This window comes from Dendropsophus ebraccatus, chromosome 1 (assembly GCF_027789765.1).
Source record: "Dendropsophus ebraccatus isolate aDenEbr1 chromosome 1, aDenEbr1.pat, whole genome shotgun sequence".
In the NCBI taxonomy this organism is placed as follows: Eukaryota; Metazoa; Chordata; class Amphibia; order Anura; family Hylidae; genus Dendropsophus; species Dendropsophus ebraccatus.
Window position 1 is genome coordinate 9589627 of NC_091454.1, and position 19477 is coordinate 9609103.

The 19477-nt window shown below is 45.0% G+C and overlaps 2 protein-coding genes across 7 annotated transcripts in view; one reads left to right on the plus strand and one right to left on the minus strand.

Moving 5' to 3' along the window:
- The window catches only part of SYN3 (synapsin III), a 174245-nt gene that overhangs the window by 55100 nt on the left and 99668 nt on the right, over positions 1–19477 (minus strand). The gene's annotated exons all lie outside the window — the stretch shown is intronic.
- TIMP3 (TIMP metallopeptidase inhibitor 3) overlaps positions 1–19477 on the plus strand; it is a 32452-nt gene that overhangs the window by 9383 nt on the left and 3592 nt on the right. The window contains exons 2-3 of the mRNA XM_069966760.1: positions 9728–9810; positions 17628–17739. Of these exons, the coding sequence (XP_069822861.1) occupies positions 9728–9810; positions 17628–17739 (195 nt within the window). The remainder of the gene's footprint in view (positions 1–9727; positions 9811–17627; positions 17740–19477) is intronic.

Consider the following 19477-nt stretch of genomic DNA (forward strand, 5'->3'; position numbering starts at 1 on the left):
GATGAGGGGAGAGGCAGCGGTGGGGATACAGTGATGGGGGAGAGGCAGCGGGGGGGGGATACAGTGATGGAGGAGAAGCAGTGTGAGGGGGGGGGGGGGGGGAAAGTCATGGAGGAGAAGCAGCGTGGGGTATACAGTGATGAAGTACAGGCAGATGTGGCGTAATCCCCCCCACCCCCGTCCAGTAGTAGAGCGAGCGTGAGTGAGGGAGTATAAATCTGTAGCTCCTAGTAGAGTGGGAATAGACTTCTCCGAGCATCTCACTCCCCCCTCCCCCTGCCGCCGTCTCCCCCAGTGAGATCTGTCTAATTTTCACCAATCAGGCGGCGGAGGCTTCGGGGACATCACATCTGCCTGGTGAAGGAAGTATTAGGAAGAAGCTGAGTGAGACGTTGCATAAGGAGGGGATGGAATCCCTGAGATGGGCGGCTGGAGTTGTCACCTATATAATTGGTCTGGCAGCTGATGGAGGAGAAGTCATCCTGCCCGACCCTGCGAGGACAAGAAGAGCTGAGCACAAAGTTATACAAGTGGAATGGTGTACGGGCACTGTGTGGGCCGAGAAGGACTGGTGGACCATGAGAGCCATGGATATGGGATTAGGGTAAGCAGTGTGAAATATAGGCCAACCTAGCCGCTCCAGGTACCCATAGTACCCTATGTGATCAGAGGCAGCCTTGACTAAGAGAGTCCTAACTATATCTATATGATCGGAGGCAGCCTCGACTAAGAGAGTCCTAACTATATCTATATAATCAGAGGCAGCCTCGACTAAGGGAGTCCTAACTATATGTATATAATCGGAGGCAGCCTCGACTAAGAGAGTCCTAACTATATCTATATGATCGGAGGCAGCCTCGACTAAGAGAGTCCTAACTATATCTATATAATCAGAGGCAGCCTCGACTAAGAGAGTCCTAACTATATCTATATAATCAGAGGCAGCCTCGACTAAGGGAGTCCTAACTATATGTATATAATCGGAGGCAGCCTCGACTAAGAGAGTCCTAACTATATCTATATGATTGGAGGCAGCCTTGACTAAGAGAGTCCTAACTATATCTATATGATCGGAGGCAGCCTCGACTAAGAGAGTCCTAACTATATCTATATGATCGGAGGCAGCCTCGACTAAGAGAGTCCTAACTATATCTATATGATCGGAGGCAGCCTTGACTAAGAGAGTCCTAACTATATCTATATGATCGGAGGCAGCCTCGACTAAGAGAGTCCTAACTATATCTATATGATCGGAGGCAGCCTCGACTAAGAGAGTCCTAACTATATCTATATGATCGGAGGCAGCCTCGACTAAGAGAGTCCTAACTATATCTAATTAGAGAGTCCTAACTATATCTATACGAGTGAGGACAGTACGAGGCCGCGCCGCTACCTTGTTTCTGGCCCCGGTGACTCTGGAACAGCCAGGCACTCACTCGCCACCCCCTTCCCCCCTGACATCGCAGAGTTCCCGCAGGTTCTCTAACAAAACCCATTAACACAATCACAACCCTCCCAGAACAAAAACCTCCGTTCTGTTTTACTTGTTGCCATCGCAACGAGCTCCATAAAAGAGGCAAAAAAACAACACGGTCCCCGCAACAATGGCTTTCAAAGGGAAGCGAAAGTGCGGGGCGGACTCTTCACAGGGGGGTAGCGTCATTGATATCAAAGGGACGGAGACCCTATAGCATCAACAAGAATTAGAGGGTGCAAATATGTCCACTTAAGGGGGCTCGAATCAGAGAGGTCACATGAGGCTTCCCCTTTAAGAAACAGGAAGTCTTGTTCCTCGAGAGTCTTCTGGGTAGACACTTTGGTAGCCATTTAATTCAGGCACCAGTGAAATACGATAGGGTGCTTTTTAAAGAAAAAAAAGTAGTCAGGTTTTTCTAAATCTAAACAATCCCTTTAAATCCATAGTTGGGTTGGATTAGATCTACTTCTATACAGGAGAGTAGTGGGTGGCCACCGGATACAGGACACCATCATAGTCCCAGGTGAGGATATTACTATGTGGTGAAAGTCACCTGAACAGAGGCGGCAGGTGATGACAAGCTGAGGACTGAACCCATTGTCACCTCCAGAGCTGCGCTCACTGTATAGGAACATGGTGTAATGAGTATACAGATGGAGTGGAGTTCCCCTTTAAGTCCCGGCCCTTAGTTAGTCCTTGGAGTATTGCGCTGACATCATAGTCCTCGGGTCTTTGTCCTCAGAAGAATAAGGTTGTGCAGAACATGTTATGGAGGAAGGGGGGGGGGGCACCTATTCTATAGTGTGATGTATGTGCGCGTGTGACCTCAGGAAGCGGGTGAGGGGCACAAGTGCCATTGTTCACCCCCCGCCACTCCCTATGGGCAGCGCGGGCGCCATTAATCTCTCAGACCGCTCATAATACCTAAGACCACCAGTACACATGTCACCATGCGGGGTCCACCCAGCTCTACACACAAAGGCAGCCAGGAGGAAGTGACCCCTAACCTAAGAATAACCACACCAAAGGCGGAGGCACCCGCCACCTGTGAGCGCAGCTCTGGAGTACATAATGTACACAGGGAACCGGGAAGTGCAGAATAGTGAGTGCAGCTCTGGAGTATAATACAGGATATAACTCAAGATCAGTAATGTATGTACACAGTGACCCCACCAGCAGAATAGTGAGTGCAGCTCTGGAGTATAATACAGGATGGAACTCAGGATCAGTAATGTATGTACACAGTGACCCCACAAGCAGAATAGTGAGTGCAGCTCTGGAGTATAATACAGGATGGAACTCAGGATCAGTAATGTAAGGTATGGACACAGTGACCCCACCAGCAGAACAGTGAGTGCAGCTCTGGAGTATAATGTGTCGGGGTGTTCTATATAACATTATAGGGGTGTGACTATAATGGCGTCCTGAGGTTTGTAGCCTGGAGACGCTCTCTCCTGCCTTTGGCACCAATAACACATAAGACTCTGGAGTCCAGGAATGCGGAGAGTCTTTACTCTCTTACTTAACGTCTCCGGGAGGAATGTAGAATACCAGCACTGTGAGTCAGCTCCAATCTACTTACAGCCGGAATTCTATCCCCAGGGGGGTCACTGGGAGTACTGGGTGTACTTAACCTCCCCCGCTCAGGGTCACACCTAGCACCCTGGCCTTGTCTTAGGCCCAAGTTCAAGTGTCTCTTATTAACCCTGTGACCACAATAGGCAGCTGTGTACGTATCACATCCTCTCCATAGTGCTATGTGTTATATTACCTGGGCACTATAGGGCGGTATTATGTGCTTTGCCAGTCCTAAGTGGGCAGGATGAGGCTGTATAATGCAGCTCTATCATATGGATACCTTGCTTTCTATTATTTGTGCACTGTAGTGCACTCATATAAGGGTACAAGATGGCGGTATTATTTGTGCACTGTTTGTCACTATTATAAAGATACAAATGGCGATACTTTTTGGCACTGTTTGGCACGGTTATGAGTTACAATATGACGGTATGATTTAAACACTCATAGCAGAATTTTGGCAAGGTGTGTCGCTTATAAAAGTACAATATGGCAGTATTTGTGCACTGTTTGTCGCCATAATAAAGATAGAAATGGCGGTACTTTTTGGCACTGTTTGGCACGGTTATGAAGTTACAATATGACAGAGTTTTGGCAGTGTGTGTCACTTATAAAAGTACAATATGGCGGTATAACAAGGCACTAGTGCTAGCACTTTTACATACTAACTATATAGGTGTGATATGGCGGTATTATACAGCATTCACTATTGTTGATGTAGAAAACCTTTAGAAGTATCGGGTCTGTACATTCGCGAACAAGACTAATGCCGTTCCCACACCAGCCGCAACGGCTATCCTATAATGGGGTCTATCAGATTCCGACATGGTGTCCATTGTTTTTACAATGATAACTCCGCACTGTTCCCGTCACAATGGCTATTTCATCATACGCCCTCACATGGAACCCCCCTTTAAGCCCTATATTTGCTATATCTGTCAGCTACTGAGCAGCCTATACGCCATATAGTGTTTCCTGATGACTCCCCTGTGAACGGCCCCATCCTCTCTTTGATATCCACCTGCGTCCAGCCACCTCCTCCATGGCCGTCCTCCTCCTCCTCCGAGCCCGGATCCCATCAACCCCAGGAAGTGTGTGAAAACCGCGCTCCCATCTTTCCCGAAAAGTCAGCGTTTTAATTAGCGATAAATAAAAGTGTGTGTGTGTGGGGGGGTCACTTCGAGGGCTCCCCCACATGGGAGTATTAGTAGTATTATTAGTATTATAAGGATCTTTCTTCCTGCTGTTTATATGCCTCTTGTGTGATTTCTATACCATCTGTCCATCGCGCCTCGCGGCCTTCCGCTTCAGCTGTACAGGGCGGGATTGTTATAACCAGAGGAAGACGTATATCAGCACTTGGAAGCAATTGTCTGCATGGAGGAAACGGGGCGGCCATCGTATTCTCACATCCATCCAGATGTCAGCCAAAAATACCGGGATTTTATTCATGGTCTAGGTGATCCCTACATGGCGGTGTAATACCAGATACCTGCGTCATATGCCTCTAACAAAGATGGGCCCCTTTAAGGGTCTGTTCACTTTGGCTTCTAATTATTTCCTTGACTCATTTTTAATTTGAGCGACCAAGATGGCCGCCATCGCAGTACCCCAGCTTTCTCAGATATCTGATATGACTAACTCCATTAGTTCAGAATTTCGGAAAGCTGAGTGACAACCCCCGGAGAAAGCCGTGCCCTTAAAGTGACCCCCAGGACAATGGATCCCGAGCCGCCTCCTCCTCCTCATTGATTTTTGTTAGTGTAGTTAATAAAGCTGAATGAAAACAATGGCGGCAGGATCGATACGGTTTAATAAGTGAACCCTATGGACATATAGATCGCCCTCCCGCCTTCTATACAGGACAGGACAAAGAGCGGAGAAGTCTCCCATAGCAACCAATCAGATCACTTCTAGTGGAAAGTTGTCAATTTGATTGGTTGCTATGTGCTTCCTGTGTATATTGTAACACAGACAGGAGCAGTTGTCCATAGCAACCAATCAGATCCCTTCTTTCATTTTCAGATTAGCCCTGCAACTCTGTAAGCTGCAATATGATTGGTCGCTATGTGCTTCACTTATATATGGAAAGGGGCCAGCACAGTTGTCCATAACAACCAATCAGAACCCTTCTTTCATTTTCAAAATGTAAGCTGCAACGTGATTGGTCGCTATGGGCAACTGGCTACTTTTATGTCCTATAGTACAGCGGCAATAAGAATAGTATCTGCCATATGGCTTTGTTCACACTAGCGGCAAAAGCAGATGCTTTTGTAATCCTATTGATGTCACATGACCACAACATGCACGGCGGTAGTCACTAGGGTCACATGACATCACTAATGAGTTATATCGGTGGTCCCCAGGGGGCATTATGGGAATTTTTTCAGCACTCTATATAAGTAAAAGTCATATATCCATAGATGAGCTCATCTGTGTATACACGGAGTGTTTATGGAAAATTCCTTTAAAAAAAGAATCCCTACGTGATGGGGATGTAGTACCTCGTGGTTCTCTAAAACAGTATGGCAAATATCCTGGATTAGATACAGAGGAAGGATGGTCATGTATATAGGTGTCTGGTGTGTATATACAATACCGGGAGGCTATACGGGTGGGGGGGAGTGTTTCATTATCACATCCCCGCTCCCGTTCTCACACACAGATCTCAGGGGTCGGGTGACATCACTGCCAGTAATGTAACGTTTCACACATTACGTTCAGACATCACACACAACACTGAAGCCAGACACAGCGCCCTGGGCCCCTCGCGGGTAACAAATAGTAGAGACAATATGGCCGCCACATGGGTTGCTTTGCATTAAGATGGTTTTTATAATAATAAAACCATCTTATTTGTAATGATTTCTGCTCCTGAGGTCATAGGTCAGATACCTCTATGTCTGACATCACCCTGACGCCCCTATAAAGATGAGCATCACCCTCATCACCCCGGCGGCGGAGGTGGCGGCGTGGCGGTGACATGTGACCGGCAGGAATGTCAGGGGATCGGCTTTCAATAATATTTTACTGGTCTATTGTGGGAACCTGTCACTTCCGAGAGACTCCATGAGAAGCTGCGGACTATTTCACACCTAAGTGGCCGCATCCTCTTGGCGAGGCCGCCGCTGCCAGCTATGCTTTGATCACATAGAGGCCCCCGACATATCCGTCCAATGTCTCCGGAAGTTTCCGGGTGCGAATATTTCACTAAAACCTTAATCAGGTTCTGCAGCTTCCTAATATACTCGGAGTAATTCCTCATTGCTAGCTGACAGTGAATGGAAATATAGCTGTTTCCATAAGAGAAGCTGACAGCTTGTACGGTGCTGGATGTTTCTTCTCGCTGAGGTTTTGTTACAATTGTAGACAATATTCTGAGGGCTGAACAATCTGGGGTGGGGCTTGTACAGATGACCCCACATGGTGAACGTTACTTCGGGCAGATTAGGGGTGGGGCTTATGCAGATGCACGGCATGGTGAAAGTTACTTCAGGCAGATTAGGGGTGAGGCTTATGCAAATGCGCGGCATGGTGAAGTTTCTTCAGGCATATTAGGGGTGGGACTTATGCAGATGTACATGGAGAAAGTTACTTCAGGCAGATTAAGGGTGGGGCTTATGCAGATGCACTGCATGCTGAAAGTTACTTCGGGCAAATTAGGGGTGGAGTTGTTGTTGCAGATGAACCACACGGTGAAAGTTACTTCGGGCAAATTAGGGGTGGAGTTGTTGCAGATGAACCACATGGTTAAAGTTACTTCAGGCATGGTAGGGGTGGGGCTTATGCCGATGCACTGCATGGTGAAAGTTACTTCAGGCAGGTTAGGGGTGGGACTTATGCAAATAAACTGCATGGTGAAAGTTACTTCAGGCAGATTAGGGGTGGGATTTATGCAGATGTCCATGGTGAAAGTTACTTTGGGACTTATGCAAATGCTTCCCAAAATGTGAGGTAGGGGATTATGCAAATACACCCCAAAGTACAAGTTTCCCTTTATACATATGTATGGGGTTTATGCAAATTCACCCTAAAGTGGAAGCTTCTCTGGACAGATAAGGGGTGGGGCTTATGCAAATACACCTCAAAGTAAAAGTTTCTCTTTTCAGATCAGGGTGGGGCTTATGCAAACATACCTCACAGTGGGAGTTTCCTTTGGCAGATCAGGGAGGGGCTTATGCAAATACCCTCCACCGTGGGTGTTTCCCTGGGTAGCTCAGGGGTGGGGCCTGTCATAGGGCTGACCATTAAAACCTTTAGATGCCACCTTTGCATCCATTTTTTTATTGTTCCACTGTATCTAGTATAAAAATATGAAGCAATTTTGCCTGGATTGAAAAAAATAAATTCCAACCGTTTTGTGTCAGCAGCTCCTCAGTTCTATGTGTCTCCATGGTAACACGGAAGGGATGAACACAGGACTACACATGGTTTGTCCTTGGACAGTAAATAGCAGACACCTAGATCTGTCTGGGAGCTGTGTACACAAAACGGTCGGAATTTTCAGGACTGTAGAAGTGTTCTGTTGGTTGATGTTGACTTGGTATCCATGGCTGGGATACACAACCATCTGACGGGTCATTACAATCCACAGACATCCGCTGCCCTGGAAGTGGGTATAATTGATGCCCGTCGTCACATACAACCTCCCGTACTCTGCAGGCCGGGGGCCGGATCGGGTTTCTGGATTCCAGGGATTACATGCCGCACACAATTTCCTCAAGCTCATGGGGACGATGATGGAAGTCATGTCCTCAAGACTGAAAGGGCTCAGTACTTAAAGGGTTTCTCAACCCACAGAGAGACCCCTGGGCGAGAGCACTTATGTATGAGAGGAAGAGATGATGTCATCAGGGCTACAAGGTGATGTCACCTCATTGGGAAACGTAGCTGGTTGACTGTCAAGAGCTTACCTTGGGAAAATAAGTAGTCACTCTGCCTCAGGTTTTGGAAGGGGCGGCCATTGGCTAGCTAGTAGGAAGCAATATTGACCAAGTACTTAAAGGGATTTTTTTTTCTTTCAAATCAACTGGTGTCAGATAGTTTTACAGATTAGCAAATTTCTTCTATTTAAACATTTCCAGTACTTATCATCCACTGTATGTCCTGCAGGAAGTGGTGTATTCTCTCCAGTGCTGCCACCTCTGTCCATGTCAGGAACTGTACAGAGCAGTAGCAAATCCCCATAGAAAACCTCTCCTGACATGGACAGAGGTGGCAGCAGAGAGCCTGTGTCAGACTTGAAAGAATACACCATTACCTGCAGGACACGCAGCAGCTGATAAGTACAGGAAGACTAGAGATTTTTAAATAGAAGTAATTTACACATCTGTATACTTTCTGATAACAGTTGATTACATTTTTTTTCCCCACCGGAGTATCCCTTTAATTATATGACAGGGCAGGCAGAGCAGGGGTTAAATCCCATATGTCTGGGGCAGGTGATACTCTGAAGTGTTTGTGTTAGTCTCGGAGATGTGAAGACGCTTTGTCCGCCCCTTGCAGCACATTCCCCCGCCGTCTTATGTAACGTTACATATCGCAAACTTCATGAGCGGCCACGTCTTTTGGGAGGAATTCCTGCGAGGTCGTCATATATTCTCCTATATTCTGCTTCTAGGAAAGCTGGGTGACAGCCCATGGCATGATGGGAGTTGTAGTTTTGCAACAGCTGGAGGGTTTCTACAATGGTTTCCTATGTGGATGCTATTGTAACAAACCCTCAGCTGTGAGATATTATGTTAGATCTGGGTAAGTATCCACCATCATAGAGACTGTTGTGCCTCTCGTGTCGTCACATTAGGACAGTCCTCTACGGTTTGGCGCCAGTTTTGGCGGTTTTCGTGGTGAGCCTGGATTTACATTGTTGTGGTGGATGGGGGAGGGCAGGTGGAGCAGACTTTATTGAAACAATGAATCTTGTATTTCCCAATGGGATTGGGCTTGATGAAGCGATTACGTAGCGGCCGCCATAATTCCTGACCGCAGGGTGAGGCCCTTACATAGTGGGTATGGCGGAGATTTTTTAAAGGGATAGTTCACCAAAAAAAAAAAAGTGGCGGGGATTTGTAATTTACTTCTATTTAAAAATCTCCAGTCCTCCAGTACTTATCAGCTGCTGTATGTCCTGCAGGAAGTGGTGTATTCTCTCCAGTCTGACACAATGCTCTCTGCTGCCACCTCTGTCCATGTCAGGAACTGTCCAGAGCAGGAGAAGTTTTCTATAGGGATTTGCTGCTGCTCTGGACAGTTCCTGACATGGACAGAGGTGGCAGCAGAGAGCACTGTGTCAGACTGGAGAGAATACACCACTTCCTGCATGACATACAGCAGCTGATAAGTACTGGATGACTGGAGATTTTTTAATAGAAGTAAACTACAAATCTATATAACTTTCTAGCACCAGTTGATCTGAAAGAAAAAAAATTTGGTAAACAATCCCTTTAATTCATTCTACCGTATGACTCTATTGCAAAACTACAACTCCCAGCATGCTGGGAGTTGTAGTTTTACAAGGACCGGTGGGGCCATAGTATGTATTTTCCTTTTTCACTGACTAATTCTCTCCTGTTAGGATCTCCGCTTGCTGTCACTAAATAGTTATATTTGCGTTGTAGAACTACAACTCCCAGCATACCCTGACCGCCTGTCTCTATTTTTTTTTCCTTGCAGTGATAAGAGCCAAAGTCGTGGGGAAGAAGCTGATGAACGACGGGCCGTTCGGTACCATGCGCTACACGATAAAGCAGATGAAGGTGAGCCTCTCCTTAGCGTTGTGTCCTTCTGCAGTGCAGAGTATTTCAGGAGAGGGGGTGGGCTGCAGGACCATGTGACTAGTAAAGGGGTTAGAAAAAAAAGTCCAGACCCCCTATTTGTTCAGTTAGAGATGCATAGGGGTGGCACTCACAGCAGCACAGAGTATTTCAGGAGAGGAGGGTATCGCTGTGCTGTGACTTCTCCAGTAGTAGTAGTGTCATGATCTGAGTAGGGCAATGGAAGCAGCCCTGTGGGCCTCCAGCTGGTGTAAAACTACAACTCCCAGCATGCCCTGACAGCCTTCGGCTGTCAGGGCATGCTGGGGGTTGTAGTTTTGCATCAGCTGTAGAGTTAGAAGTTGATGAACACTGAAATAGGAGGAAAAAGTTTAACGCGTTGTAAACAGTAAGGGTAACGTCTTCATAGCAGGCAGCACAGAGGATTTCAGGGCCCGCTGGGAGTTGTAGTTCTACAACAGCTGCAGAGCCACAGGTTGAGGAACAATAGAGTAGGGGAGCTAGAATAAGGTTTGGGTGTCTATAGCAGGCAGCACAGAGTATTTCAGGGCACAGACTGTTAACTGTAGGGTGTAGTTTGCAGCACAGAGGATTTCAGGGCATGCTGGGAGTTGTAGTTTTCCCGCAGCTGGAGAGCCACAGGTTGTAGAACACAGGAGTTGGGGAAGATAGATACGATAGAGGGCGGCACAGAGTGATAAGAGTACGGTCAGGGCCCCTGTATTAAGCAGCACAGAGGATTTCAGGAACAGTAACCAGTGACCACCATAGATATCATTGTGACGTCAATATAAGAACATAGAGATTTATCAGACATGGTGAAGTGAGACTGGCTCAGTTGCCCCTAGCAACCAATCAGATTCCACCTTTCTTTCCTCATAGATTCCTTGAAAAATGAAAGGTGGAATCTGATTGGTTGCTAGGGGCAACTGAGCCAGGCCTACTTTACAATAAATCCCCCCATAAGGGAAGATTTATCAAACATGGTGTAAAGTGAAACTGGCTCAGTTGCCCCTAGCAACCAATCAGATTCCACCTCTCATTTTCCAGTCTGTGAGGAATGAAAGGTGGAATCTGATTGGTTGCTAGGGGCAACTGGGCCAGTTTCACTTTACACCATGTTTGATAAATCTCCCCCACAGAGCCGTTCTATCTGACACACTGCGACGCCCCTCCTGCTCTGTATGGCACGGGTCCCTTATACACCCTGTTTACATGAGCGCTCTTCTCTCCGCTCTCTGACCTCATCCGCAGCTATTTAACCCTATACACCCCATACCTCCCCGGAGGGTGGATTGTTCTCCGTGACATTGGCAGCGCTGTCAGTAAACAGATGAGGTCAGCGGCCTCGCCCCTCCGCAGAGGTCTGCGCTGGGTTAGGGTGGTCCCCTCCGCGTCCAACCTGCGACTCTCCAAATTCCCAACTCTTCTGGGCAAGGAAAGTGATTTTCCGAGGAGATAATAAAGCGGGACTGATGGTTCCTGGTGCCGCAGACAGGAGTGGTGGGGTGTTCTCTGCCAATCCTCCCCTCCTGCAGGAGTCCGAACCCTCTCCACTTAAAGGGGCACCAGGGCTGTCTTTATCCAGTCACTTATAACCGGACGACCTTAGGGTCCCTTTAAATGAGGGAAAGCAGCATGGTTTTTAAATCGGTTATCCAGGATAATTCAAAAACAGCGCCCCCTCTTGACCTCAGGTTGTGTTTGGTATTACAACTCAGCTTTACTCTTGTCAAGAACTACTGAGCCGCAATATTGCGGACAAACTGAGGACAATGGTGGCGCTGTTTCTAGAAGAAATTAGCAATGTTTTTCTAATCCTGGCTAATCCCTTTTAATTGTGGATTTGACTTTTTTTCCCACTTTTAGCACATTTTAGTTTTTATGGAGCATTTTTAGAGCTTTTTTACTCTTTTATGCACGACAGGTCTTCATTGCAATTTTTTTTATTTTTACAATTTGATCTGTAAACTTACAAAAAAATGCACTGAAACACCATAAAATGTTTACGACAAATATATACAAACTTTAATTTGATTACAAGAAAAAACATAATTTGTATAATTTTTGCAGAAAATGGCAAAAAAAGTGCTGCAAAAAGCACAAAAAGCTCCAGAAACACTGAAAAAAATGCATAAAATGCTCCAAAAAGAATTTGAAAAAAGCTTGAGAATATAGAGGCTCATTTTGCCAATCAGGTCTTTCCTTTTATATTTCAAGCATTTTTACTGCCATAAACATGACTACATTACGTTTAAAATAAGTGCATGTCAGGTTTATTAAACATCAAAGGCTGAGAATACTTAAAAAAAATCTTATTTGCAGAGAATGTACAGAAAAAGCTCCAAATAATGCTTTGTGCAACAAAAATGTACATAAAAAATCTCCAAAAAGCAACAAAATTAGTCAGGTTTACTGTGCATAAATGGGTAAAAATACATAAAGTTGTATGCAAAAAGTTGCAAAAAAACAAGAAAAGCTCTACAAAATGCTCTGTGCGCCACAAATGTGCACAAAAAAAGCTACAAAATAAGTGCTTCTCAGGTTTATTGTGCATAAACAACTAATAATTTTTAATGTTGCATGTAAAAACCTCATTTGCATAAAATACACAGAAAAGGCTCTGAAATATGCTCTGTGCAGCAACAATGTGCGTAAAAATGCTCCAGAAAGAAGCAAAATCAGTGCATGTCAGGTTTGTTACACATAAGTGGGTAAAATTACTTGAATTTGTATACCAGAACCCTATGTGCATAAAATGCACAGAAAAAAGCTCTAGAAAATGCTCTGTGCAAAAATAATATGCTTTAAAAGGCATACAAAAGCTAATTTTGCTGGTAAATACATGTATATTTTTAAGCCTTAAACCTCGGTATGAACTCAGCCAAACACTTGGTTCTTCTGCAGGTATTTTTGCAGGAATTAAGTGCCAAAAAATGCATTCAGTACATTTCCCATTGTTTTTGTGGAATCCGGGGCTATCTTTCGGAGTTTCACAGTGTATTTTTTAGCGTGATAACCAATACATACTATCTGTCACTCAACTTCCCTTGGGGCAAAGGTCATTGATGCCCGGTGTTCATTTCATTGGACCCAGTGGGTACGGGGCCTTAACACATCTGACCTGGGATCCATAATGTGGATGGGGTTAAAGGATTTGGCTACGACCGCCCCCCGGTCATGAGGCTGGCTTGTTTCCTCACCAGAGGAGAGTAATACTTTGGCACAAAGTCTGCAAAACCTGCAACTTATTAAGGGAATAAAGCTTCAGGGAGTAGGGAGCGGGACACGGGCCGTCTGGGTAACAATGGCGTTATTTATGTACAAAGCCGAGGGGGGCTCAGCGAGGGGGGCTCCCATTCCGTCAGGGCAGGTATTTTGTAGAAGAAGGTTTGCAGATACCGAGATTTGTTACAGTTTTGTGATTGCACCATTGTTTCCATGGCTGGCCTTGACAGATGTAGCAGAGCTGATTTGGTCTTTCTGCGTCGTGAGGGTGGTAAGGGAGGTGCCACCACCATAAATCACCAATTGATGCTATGCCAAGACTGGGACCACCCATTTGTTGGCAGTATTGCAACATTCCGGCGTACAGTGCTTTGCAGGTGTGCAGGTATAGAGGTCACCATGAGTTAAAGAGAGACTCCACCAAAAATTGGTACTCTCTCAACAAATAAGATCCTTCCATTTTGTCCTACAAGTTAAGTCTGACCAACTTTAGATGGTTGATCATACAAGGTCCAACCTGAAGATGAGCAAAGCTTGGGCTTTGTACAGAATAGATGGACTGTATTAGACCAAGGCACATGGAGGTTACAAAGAAGTCTATGGTCAATGGATATGATCTACGTTAAGGATGGTGCGAAGGCCAAGAAGGTCTCAGGACATGAAGATAGGGAAAGATGGCCATTGATCTGAGTCAGGATGAGCAGATGTCTCCTATATAATAGGTAAGTTTGAGCTGAATAAGGTCTCTGGGCGAGTACAGGTAAAGCAAAGAAGTTTCCAAGAGTTATAAAGAAGGTTGGTGTCTATTGCTTTTCCACCTGCAAAAAGAAATAAGAAGATGTCTCACCAACCACAACCGTGATGGTGTTCATTGTTCATGTACCAAATGCTTCGGGATATGAAGATGCCCCAGTGACTAAAAGAGAATCATAGTCTCATAGGTCACTAGTTCATAGACCATCAAAGAAGAGAAGGTCCCTGGATAAGCAGGGACACTCACACACCTGCAAAGAAACATTAGCAAAGGTCTCATCAACCATAATGGGATGATGGAGTTAATGACACATATATCAGTGGTGAAGAAGGTCTTAGGGCACGAAGAAGTCTTCAAAAGAGTGACCAGAAGAGAGAGGTGGTGTTTATTGGTCAAGCACCAATAAAGCTAAGTAGGTTCCAGGATGAGGATATGTCTCTACAATGATATAGGACCTCTCAGAGTAAGCATGTCTCAACAACCAAAAGGTCAAACGTGAAGACCATAAGAGAAGGATGGTGTTTATTGGTCACTAGCACTAATAAAGCTAAGAAGGTCCAAGGATGAGCAAATGTCTCCTATCTAAGAGAAAGGTCTCGGGACCTAATTCCATACGAACTAAAAGACGAATAATGTCTCCACTTAAGCACCTGCCAAGAAGCAAAGAGCAGATGTCTCACCAGACAACACGGGAACATGGAGTTTATCATGTACCAGAGGTCTCAGAACAGGAAGATGTCTTATTGTAACCAGAAGGAAATGTGATCAGTGGTCACTTAGAAGGTCTCAAGATGAGCAGATGTCTCATCAACCAAATAGAAGGATGCTAGTCATTACTGGTGTTCAAGAGGTCTCGGGACAGAAGGATGTCTCAGTGGCCAGAAGAAACAAGGTTGGGTTGTCACTAAGAAGGTCCCAGGATGAGCAGACCAACATCATTCAAGTACCAGTGGTGTAAAGAAGTTCTCAGGACATGGACATGCCTCAGTGAACGGAATAAAAGGATGGTGTTTATTGGTTACTAAGAAGGTCCCACGATGTGCAGATATCTCATGGACAAGTAGTGTGGGTATATTGTTCATCATACACACAAGAAGAGCACATGGACTCTCAGAGTAACCAGATGTCTCATCAATCAGAAGGACTGAATGGCCAGAAGCGAAACAGTCTTGGACCAAGAAAGCAAAGAAGGTCCCAGGCTATGCAGATGTCTCACCAACCTAAAGAGACGGGTGGTGGTGTATCGAGAGAGGAGGCTGATCTCGCCCCAGGAGCTGATCGTGTATGGTGGTCTATCTCCATAAGAGGGTGAGGACTGGGCAGTGTGGGGGATGTTACTGGTACTTTGGAGGTCCTTCCTATAACTCACATTTTATACGAGAGAAGTTGCATCACGATTATTAAGGCCAATGATGTAAGCGGTGTGGACTCTGCACAGTCGTAAAGTGGCAGCTCCAGGAGCTCTGGACTTGGCCGCCGACCAATGTTCTCGTCTGAAGTCACCGTTGGCCACTAATAAAAGTCGTCCACCCAGCGAGCCATCTGGGCCTGATAAGGGGAAATCTGGGACCTATTAGCCTGTCAGGCACCCAATAAACCGAGACCGATAAACAGGACCGGGTTGTGAAAGCGGACGAAGATCTGAGGGTCGAAGAAAGGATGTGGCGCCATATCTCTACATCACTATCTCCAACACTACCCGCTCCGATCTACCATATTACTATATAGTGGTGTTATGGGTCTATACATGGCAGGGTTATGTGGGCATAATATGGTGGTAGTATGTGGGCTGTATATGGAAGCATTATCTTGTCGCTATATAGTGGTATTATGGGGGCTGTATATAGTAGTGTTATCTGGCCAGTATATGGTGGTATTACATTGGTTGCATATGGTAAAATATTATGCAGGTTGTGCAGGCAGCACTATTTAGGAACTGATATTATATGGACTATATACAGCGGTATTTCCTAGGCAGTATCTGGCGGTATTAAGAGTGATGGATATTGCAGTTTGCACTTTACACTATACAGAAATATTATGTGAAGCTGTATATATCTATTATATAAAGCTGTAATTTCTCAGCCCAAATGGCAGTGTAACCATAGCTCAATATAACAGTATTATCTCACCCCTATATAACAGTATTATCTCACCCCTATACAGCAGTATTATCTCACCCCTATATTGTAGTATTTTCTCACCCATATATTGTAGTATTATCTGACTGCTATATGATAGTATTATGTCATCCCTATATATCAGTATAATCTCACCCCTATATGGTAGTATTTTCTGACTGCTATATTGCAATATTATTATTTCACCCCTATATGGTAGTATTATCTTAGCTCTTTATATCAGTATTATCTCACCCCTATATGGCAGTATTGTCTCACTGCTATATGACAGTATTATCTGACCCCTATATATCAGTATTATCTCACCCCTATATATCAGTATTATCTCACCCCTATATGGCAGTATTATCTCACCCCTATATGGCAGTATTATCTGACTCCTATATGACAGTATTATCTCACCCCTATTTGTTAGTATTATCTCAGCCCTATACAGCAGTATTATCTAACCCCTATATATCAGTATTATCTCACATCTATATGGCAGTATTATCTCATCCCTATATGGTAGTATTATCTCATGCCTATGTGGTAGTATTATCTCAAATCTATATGGAAGTATTATCTGACCCCTATATGGCAGTATTATCTGACCCCTATATGGCAGTATTATCTCACCCTGATATGGCAGTATTATCTCAGCCCTATATGGCAGCATTATCTCAGCCCTATATGACAGTATTATCTCACATATATATATATATATATATATATATATATATATATATATGGTAGTATTATCTCACCCCTATATTGTAGTATTATCTCACCCTTTATATAACAGTATTATCTCACCCCTATATGAAAGTATTATCTCAGCCCTATATGACAGTATTATCTCAGCCCTATATGACAGTATTATCTCACCCCTATATGAAAGTATTATCTCACCCCTATATATCAGTATTATCTCAAATCTATATGGCAGTATTATCTGACCCCTATATGACTGTATTATCTCACCCCGATATGGCAGTATTATCTCACCCCGATATGGCAGTATTATCTCACCCAGATATGGCAGTATTATCTTACCCCTATATGACAGTATTATCTCACCCCTATATATCAGTATAATCTCACCCCTATATATCAGTATTATCTCAGCCATATATGACAGTATTATTTCACCCCTATTTGGTAGTATTATCTTAGCTCTATATGACAGTATAATCTCAGCCCTATATGGCAGTATTTTCTGACCCCTATATGGCAGTATTATCTCAGCCATATATGACAGTATTATTTCACCCCTATTTGGTAGTATTATCTCAGCTCTATATGACAGTATAATCTCAGCCCTATATGGCAGTATAATGTCAGCCCTATATGGCAGTATTATCTCACCCCTATATGAAAGTATTATCCCGGCCCTATATGACAGTATTATCTCAGCCCCATATGGCAGTATTATATTGTATAAAAAGGACAGGCATGGTGGGAGATGCTATGTGCTTGCAGCCCAGGGCTCCATCTTCCCCTATCCATCCTCTCCTGCTGTAAATATTCCCATACGTCCCTGCGCACAGTCCCTGGCTTGTTTCATAGATGGAAAGCATCCAGACAATATGGAGCACATATTTATAGTTCATTGTGTAGATTTGTACATTTTCCCCCTGTTCTTGGCATTGTTCAGCAGAATATATTGACTCCTTGTGTTCCCTGATTCTCTGCAGATGTACCGTGGCTTTAAGAAGATGCCTCACGTCCAGTATATCTACACAGAGTCCTCCGAGAGCCTGTGTGGGGTCAAGCTGGAGGTCAACAAGTATCAGTATCTCATCACAGGTGGGTGCTTTATGGCCGTATGCCGTCTACTATGGGGATGGTGTCAGGCAGCTGCTGGAAAGCCGCCTCTTTTTTATCGTTTTCACATATGTCACTGCCAATCTAAACACCATGGATGCCATCTTGCAGCAACAGCTTTGGCGCTATGCTTCCCCAGCCAAGCTAACACCAGTAGGGGGCGCTGTTCCCAGCCCACATCAGTACTGCCGAGGGAAGATCCCCATAAATTCCATCCACCCTGTCCATATCAAGCCGGTGAAAACGATAACGAAAATATTTTCAGGGTCCTCCCCAAACATTGCACAATGAGGCAGTGTTATCATTGTGGGGAGGAGGGGGGCACACATGTAATAGCTGGAACAACGTACAGGCAGCTGTAGGGAACACATAGGAACACCCTATAGGTCAGGGGTACTCAACAACTTTTTGTGAGGGTCCACATACTGGGGTCTATTGTCAGGTGAAGGTCCGAGTTGAACATCATTAGTAAACGTGTTGCGCTCCCCCAGTAGTATAGCCCCCCTGTGTGCTCCCCCAGTAGTATATAGCCCCCCTGTGTGCTCCCCAGTAGTATATAGCCCCCCTGTGCGCTCCCCAGTAGTATATAGTCCCCCCTGTGCGCTCTCCCAGTAGTATATAGCCCCCCTGTGCGCTCCCCCAGTAGTATATAGCCCCCCTGTGTGCTCCCCCAGTATTACATAGGCCCCCCGCTTTGTGCACCCCAGTAGTGTATAGACCCCTGTGTACTCCCTCTCCCATATAGCTCCCCCGTGTGCTCCCCCAGTAGTATATAGACCCCCTCTTTGTGCTCCCCAGTAGTATATAGCACCCCTGCTGTGTGCTCCCCCAGTAGTATATAGTACCACTGTGTTCCCCCAGTAGTATATAGCACTCCTGCTGTGTGCTCCCCCAGTTATACAGCCCCCTGTGCTCCCCCTCCCATATAGTATATAACATAAAAAAAAACACTTATACTCACCTGGGTCCGGACGTCTCTTCTTCTCTTCCCCTCTTGTGGCCGCACTGCAGCGGTCACAAGAGGCTGCTATCCTCTTGTCCTGGCGCCGGCGCTCCAGTGATGTCACTCGAAACTCGATACAGGACAGAGAGTGGCCTCTTGTGACTACTGCGGCCACAAGAGTGACTGACAGGGAGGGAGCCAATGGCTCCCTCTCTGTCAGTGCTGCTCCTGCACAGTAGCTATGAGTACTCGTTACCTCAGCGGTCCGCCAGTTGAGGACCCCTGCCCTATAGGATCTACCTAAAGTATGGCTCTATTATGTTCACCATATGGCACTACTAAATAGGCATTCATTGGTTGCATTACACCACACTGTGTCACTACATTGGTACCTATACATAGGCACTGGTATAATATGGGTGCTATATAGCGCTACTATTTATCTACTGTATGGCACTATTATAGGTTCACTTTCACCTAGGCAAATTTAAAATGGTATTATCTGGGTACTATAGAGCACTACTATCTATCTTCTATTATATGTTCATCATATGGCACTACTAAGTAGGCACTAGTATAATATGTACACTATATAGATCTACTATCTACTCACGGTATGATGGTATTATATGTTTACCATACCATAATGTATTCTGTTACTTAAAAACTTCCATTTGCTATTATATGGGCACTGTTATGTGTACACCGTATGTAGGCACTATATGGCGGTATTATATAGATATGTTGTTTGAACTTGAGTATATATGTTATATAACA